Here is a 7128-nt window from a genome sequence, read left to right as displayed (position 1 = left end):
GTAGCCGCCGCCCCGTTTACTTGGAACTAAAAAGTAGTTATTATTGTAGATGCTAATTTAATCCCCATATTTTCAATTTTCTCGGCCAATGAAGAAAGTCCAATTAAATTCACATTCTAGACTAGCGGAATTCAAGATTTTTGAGCTGAAATTGAACTTTTCTTGAAGAAATAGTCATAAGTCTTTGGCTATAGTAGCAAGCCCATCTATTTTGATGTTGGTAGGTTCTTGCTGAAATCACAAATGTGATAATGGCCGGTCTCATTTCATATTGTTATATATGTAGGACCCATTTGGCTTTCAGAATTTTTCATTTTTTTTTTCCGGATTTTTTTTCACTTTATTTAAAAATCAGTATTTGGCTATGAAAATTCTAAATACAACTGAAATTTAGAAAACACCTAAAATTCTGTTTCACTTTCAATACATTCAAACAACCAAATATTCTTTGCAAACACTATAACCAAAGACAACTCCAACTTTAAAATTCTAAATTAATTGAAAAATATTTGGTTTGGTTTTCATTGCCAAACGCCTAGGTAATGTTGAAAAAAGCCAAAATAGATTCAAAGGGATAATGAAACTACCTAGAAAAGACAAGGGCAACATTGTCTCAAAAAGTTAATAATATATTTTTAAAAAAAATTAAAAATTTAAATTTTATTTAATTCGTTGACCCTTATATTCCAGTTGCGGCCCCTACGGCGTTGGCCTTGCCAAACAAAATTCTCTCTCTCTCTCTCTCTCTCTCTCTCTATTTCTATTTATATTTCTATTTCTCTCACAAACTTTGTTGGCATTAAAAAGAGAAGACACTTAGAAGAAGCAGCAAACATATAAACACATACAACACACACAAGAAAAATAAGTAAAAGCCCACCTTATAAGGGTGTCTTCTTTTTTGTTGTTGTTGTCGTATTTTGAGTTCAATGGAAAAAGAGGTATTATTCACAAATTGGTTCAAGATTCTTGGACTTTCATTCTTGGTTTCAATTTTTATGATAAGGGTTGTTGCTTATTTATGGTTAAGACCAAGGAGAATTGAAGAACATTTTGCCAAACAAGGTATTAGAGGACCACCTTATAAGTTCTTCATTGGAAATGCTAAGGAAATTGTTAGTTTAATGTTGAAGGCTTCTTCTCAAACTATGCCTTTCTCTCACAATATATTACCAAGAGTTCTCTCTTTCTATCATCATTGGAAGAAAATTTATGGTAAGTTTGAATTATTTTTCTACAAAATTCAGTCTAAAATCTTTTTTGTTATAAAGTTGGCTTTCTTGAAACTATTAAAGAGTCCTTTTTTTGCAATTTGTGTTGATATTTGAGCTTCATCTTTGAACTGGTTTCTTAGTATTGTAAAAAAAAAAGAAATCTTTATGTACTTTGTTGGCTTTCTTGGAACAAAAAAAAAAAAAAAAAAACTCTTTTTATGTTTTTTTTTTTTTTTTTTGTATGTGATATTTGTGCTGCAACTATGAAAGCTGGCTTCTTGTTTTGTACTACTTCTTTAATTTAGAGCTCTTTATGTCTTTTTCTCTCTGCTATTGATGAGTTGGTGGTGGAGTTGTGAAGTTCAGTGTTTCAGAAAACTGATGCAGCATTATTTTATTTTATTTTTCATTTTAATTTTCCAAAATAAATAAATTAAAATCAATTTTTTGTGGTCCAAATTTTGTAACTTGTAAACTTGTTTGTTTTTGAAGTTTTGGAACATCATAGTCATGGGGTTTTCATGAACTTTTTTTCTGTTTCATTTTGTCCTTATGGTTCTTTTAGATTTTGTTGTTTTTGTAACTCAATTCTTGATGATGAAGTTGTATAATGTTTGTTAGTGGCATATTTTTTTTTTTTTTTTTTTTTGGAGGTTGTGATCTTTCTAACCCCCCACCCCCCCCCCCCCCCCCCCCCCGTCTTGTTTTGTTTTGTTCTCTTTTTTTCCCTTTCTGTTTTTTTTTTTTTTTCTTTTTTTTGTAGGGTCTACCCTATCCATCCTCTCTGTATCACTACTTGCCAATTTCATCTCTTTACTGTTTTTGTGCTTAACTTGTTCATAAATACATGTAGCTTTCTGTCATTTCCCTTTTTGTGTAAATTTTTCCCTTTTCATTATTACTATTGTTTTTCAAGAATTTATAATTTTTTTATTGAGTTGCAATAAACCTTTTTTTTTTTTTGGCTTATAGGTGCAACATTTCTAGTGTGGTTTGGACCAACACCACGTTTGGCTGTGGCTGATCCTGATCTTATTAGAGAAATTTTCACTACAAAATCTGAGTTTTATGAGAAAAATGAAGCTCACCCTTTAATCAGACAGCTTGAAGGAGATGGCCTTCTTAGTCTCAAAGGTGAAAAATGGGCTCATCATAGGAAAATTATTACTCCTACCTTCCATATGGAAAATCTCAAAGTAAGTAAAATTCCCTTCTTATTCCACATTTTTTTCATTTTAGTGAAAAATGGACATCCGTTTTCGAGCTTTCGGAATGGAATCATAGAAATAACGTTCACTGGCCACTTTTTGACCCTGTCGCTAAAAGATTAGCCACTATCCTAGAGTTTCAAATTTCACAATTAAAATTTTCAGTAGATTATCCTGGATTTTCCATCGTGGATTTTGAAATTTCAAGACACGGGCTATTATATAGATACACGAGCTAAAAAGTGGCTATTTGCGCATTGTCACCCACTAACCTATTTTTGGCACTGCCATTGAAAAGTAGCCACTGTCATTGAGTTTCAAATTCCACAAGTGAAAATTCATGATATTTTGAAATTCCACGATAATGGCTATTTGTGAATTTTACTCAATGGAGTCTTCTTTGTTACGGAGTACTGCTAAAACCTCCAATAGTGGACTTGCTACCGTCTGATTTTGAATTAATCGAATCAGTGAATTCCAGATACCGGAGGCTCGAAACAAAAAAAGGGGTTCCATTTTATAGTTTTTCTTTTTTCATTTGACAAGTGTATATTAATTTCTTTTTTTTACTATAGTTGTTAATACCAGGGGCAGCAAGCAAAGTGATTGAAATGTTGGAGAAATTGACACCAAATTTAAAGAATGGAGAGATAGAAATTGAAGTCTCAGAGTGGTTTCAAACTTTAACAGAAGATATTGTAGCACAAACAGCTTTTGGCAGCAGTTATGAACAAGGAAAACCTGTTTTCAGGCTACAAGCTCAACAAATGGTCCTTGCTTCTGAAGCATTCCAAAAAGTCTTCATACCTGGTTACAGGTACAAATAATTTTGGTTTCTCTAAGCATATGATTATTTGCATCGTATGGCCTTTTTCGAGTCACTCTTTAAATTTTGTTCGCGTTAATTCAGTGGACTAATTTTGTCTGTAAAAGTAGTTAGATGAATTTTTCTTCTTGTAAACAAATTTAGTCTATTGAATTAACATGGGACATAATTTAAATGATGCCATCAATAATGTCCATTTTTGCAAATGTCCAAAATTCACGAACAGCCACTTTTTAACCCTTGTAATTGAGTAACAACCACTGTCATGGAGTTTTGAATTACTACAGTGATACTTTCAAGACATTATATGGAGTTCCACCCGTGGAATTTGAAACTCCATCTGGCTATTTTTCAAATAGATTTTATTGATGGCCATTATCATGGAGTTTTGAATCTAACAAGTAAAACTCCAAGACGAGTTTTATGAGTGGAATCTGAAACTCCATGATTATGGCTATTTTTCAAAGATACGATCGAAAAGTGACCAGCGAATGCAATTTCTATTGTCATTACTAAGTATAATTGAAGAGTAAACGTCAACTTACTGTTTTTTTTTTCCTTCTTTTCCAATAGGTTCTTACCCACAAAGCGGAACATCAAATCCTGGAAACTGGACACGGAGATTAAGAAATTGTTAATGAAATTGATTCAAGAAAGGACAGAGAATTGGGGGAAGAATGAGATGCAAGAAAACAATGGGCCAAAAGACTTATTAGGCCTTATGATCCAAGCAAGCATGAAGGAATTATCACTATCATCATCCATTAATAATCATCATAATTCTGCACTTAATAATAATTCCTCTATGATCACTGCAAATGATATTGCTGAAGAATGCAAGACTTTCTTCTTTGCTGGTGAACAAACCACGTCGAATTTGCTGACGTGGACAACCGTTTTGCTAGCTATGCATCCACAGTGGCAGGACCTAGCACGTGACGAGGTGATCAAAGTGTGCGGCTCACGTGCCATACCTTCCAAAGATGATCTTGCCAAGTTAAAAATGGTAAGTGTCGTCTTTAAATATTTACTCGCACCTGATATTTATATTGATAAAAATGTTTAACCTTTTAGCGGTTGTAAAACGAGAAATTTCAAGTTAAATTATTTTTGAATATGAAAGCATATCTTTCTGTTTGGGCAGACTAAAAGGATATTGCCTCACATAAATTGGGACAAAGAGAGTATAATACATATCAGGGAACCATAATTAATGGATTGATTTATTCTAAAGACTAGATGCAAATGAATATTTTTGATGTAAAATATCTCCTCTTTTCATTCATTATTCAATTCTTATTCACAAATGTGCAATTAAGACAAACAAAAGAAACATTCATCTCATTTTGTCTTTTGGTGATTAGCTAATTACACTTGCTGAAAAGTGAAAATGACCAGAGTACTTTTCTTTACTTTTTTAATTCACTCAAAATGGAAACAGTTTATTTTTTTCCTTAAACATGGAGTTGTACTTTCACTTGTGTGGATTCCATCACAGTAGAAGTTAAGAACAAGATTGCTCCAGTGGCAATTAGTTTTGAAAGCTGTCATTGTCATGTAACAGTTAATTTTATGAATTTGAGTTTTTTTTCTTCTTCGTGTTGCAGCTGAGCATGATTCTCAATGAGTCCTTACGCCTTTACCCTCCGATCGTTGCAACGATCAGACGAGCAAAGGCTGATGTGGATCTCGGAGGATGCAAGGTCCCAGTAGGGACCGAAATCTTAATTCCAATTCTGGCAATTCATCATGATCAAGCTATTTGGGGTAATGATGCTAACGAGTTCAATCCTTCTAGATTCTCTGAGGGGGTGGCACGAGCTGCTAAACATCCTGTGGCGTACATTCCATTTGGGCTTGGAGTTCGCCAATGCATAGGCCAGAACCTGGCGATCTTACAGACTAAGTTAACTCTAGCGATTATACTTCAACGATTCGTCTTAAGATTATCTCCACAATATAAACATGCTCCGACTGTGTTGATGCTACTCCACCCTCAATATGGTGCACCTGTCATCTTCAAACCGTTGATCGACCCAACGATTGTCATAAGCTCTTGACATGTCTATACTTTTGGTGTGTGAGTGCATATATGCTTGGTGAAAAGGAAGAACAAAAAGCAAGTTGAATTAAATGTGTTGTTGCAAGCATAAATTATAGGAGTAGGGAGAAAATTTATTTCATTCCTTTTTTTCTTGATTTGTTATTTTTTTTTTTGGTTTTCCATTTTCCTTTTCTTTTCCACCAAATAGTAGTACTAACTAACCCATCAAGTAGAGTCATCATCATGCCTTGGTCTTTTTATTTTGCCCAAAATTGCTTGGATTTTCGGCATGCTTATGCTACGAGTTTTACATAGTGACTCAAATTTAGTAGGCTTTGCCCCATTTTCCCATCCTATGTATATGTATATGTAATGTATATGGGCTCAAGCCCTAGCAAAGTTTTGTAATTTTGGCATGTATAGCTTCCTTTTGAAATGGTACCTTGCATCACATCTATATATCTCTCTCTTCAGGGGCGAATATACATTGTCACATATGGGTTTATCGATTTAGGTGAATTCAATAGCTTCCTTTGTCTCTCTTAATTAAAAGGAAATATAAGACTCGATTAACAAGTGACAGAGCTAGAGTAGACGTAGCATATTTGGTCAAATGCACCATGTTTAAGTTCGAATCCATTGATTCTACATCTTGAATTTGTAGTGCCATGATTATAGATATACAAAGAAGTGGACACCTTAAGGTGTAACTTTAATTTCCAGCGCGAACCAAATAAGTCGGACCCTAAAATGGGTATCAAACACCGAGTGAGACTTATCATATTTGGTCAAAGACCCTAAAGCGGGTATCAAACACCGAGTGAGACGTATAATATTTGGTCAAATGTACCTCGTCTAAGTTTGAATCCGTTAAGTCTAAATCTTGAATCTGCAATACCATGATTATAGATAAACAAAGAAGCGAAAACCTCAAGGTGGGACTTTCCGGCGCCAATTAGATAAGTCGGACCCTAAAGGCGATACCAAACACGAGTGAAAACCAAAAGCGAAAAAAAAAAAAAAAAAAAAAAACCAACAAGGTAAAATCTCTAGACAATGGTAAAATTGGTACTTGTTACATTAGATGGTGCAAGAATGAACAGAAGATCTAAGAAATATTTGTTTATGTAGTTACCAATATCTTGGCAAAATCAACAAAATTGGGCATTGAATCTCGCTAGTGAGCGCACTGTTGCCGCAGCAATTGTCCCAATGAGAGCACACTTCGGATTTTGGACCAAATGTGAAAAAACATAACACCATTTTTCAGAAAATTTAATATTATAAACCTTCGAGGGACATTAGAGAAATTATCTTATTTCAAAGAATGTTGTTTGCCTATGACATGGTTGAACTTTTAATTATTACAAAATCTCACTCCTAAGAGAGAGACTGATAAGGGCTTAAAATTGTGAAGATCAAAACATCTAATTTTTGAATGAATATTTTAAGAAATTAAGATAACAACTTCTAAAAAAACTATATCAACAATACTAGAGACAATGAGTTTTTGAATTTTCTTGAAGTTATTAAAATTCGTGAAAATGAGATAGAGGAAGATAGAGTTTGCCTTAAGTTTGCTTTGCAATGTACATTCGTGGAAGTTGAGGTGCCCTTTTCCAATAACCATCGCAAAAGGCAAAAGTGTACGTTGCATAACTTCATGAATGGTGTTACTATTGCACCATGTGCATTAATGGTCAATGAGATAGGCATAAACCTTAAAAATCAGAATCTATATTCTAATGAAAACAACTAAGTACGGGATAGTTTCTTTTTATCTGTCTAAGCTTTGATGAGTAAAATTATTGAGCGTCTATCTTTGACGAAAGGTAA

General features: G+C 33.8%; 1 protein-coding gene across 1 annotated transcript; it reads left to right on the top strand.

The window, feature by feature from the left end:
• The first annotated feature begins 727 nt into the window (after positions 1-727).
• LOC132031033 (cytochrome P450 734A1-like) lies at positions 728-5750 on the top strand. The gene is made up of 5 exons (XM_059420875.1): positions 728-1215; positions 2187-2410; positions 2998-3239; positions 3822-4254; positions 4856-5750. Exons 1-5 carry the CDS (start codon positions 930-932, stop codon positions 5306-5308), a joined length of 1638 nt encoding a protein of 545 aa, XP_059276858.1. The 5' UTR covers positions 728-929; the 3' UTR covers positions 5309-5750.
• The last annotated feature ends 1378 nt before the right edge of the window (positions 5751-7128 follow it).

This window comes from Lycium ferocissimum, chromosome 9 (genome assembly GCF_029784015.1).
Source record: "Lycium ferocissimum isolate CSIRO_LF1 chromosome 9, AGI_CSIRO_Lferr_CH_V1, whole genome shotgun sequence".
Taxonomy (NCBI): domain Eukaryota; kingdom Viridiplantae; phylum Streptophyta; class Magnoliopsida; order Solanales; family Solanaceae; genus Lycium; species Lycium ferocissimum.
Note: the sequence above shows the minus strand (reverse complement) of the source record. Positions and strands in the feature narration are given on the sequence as shown.

Bases quoted from the DNA above. Each gene is read 5' to 3' on its own strand.
- LOC132031033 (XM_059420875.1), top strand. From the start codon at position 930: ATGGAAAAAGAGGTATTATTCACAAATTGGTTCAAGATTCTTGGACTT. The intron at 2,411-2,997 runs GTAAGTAAAATT...TTTTTACTATAG, and splicing joins TCCATATGGAAAATCTCAAA to TTGTTAATACCAGGGGCAGC. The intron at 4,255-4,855 runs GTAAGTGTCGTC...TTCGTGTTGCAG, and splicing joins ATCTTGCCAAGTTAAAAATG to CTGAGCATGATTCTCAATGA.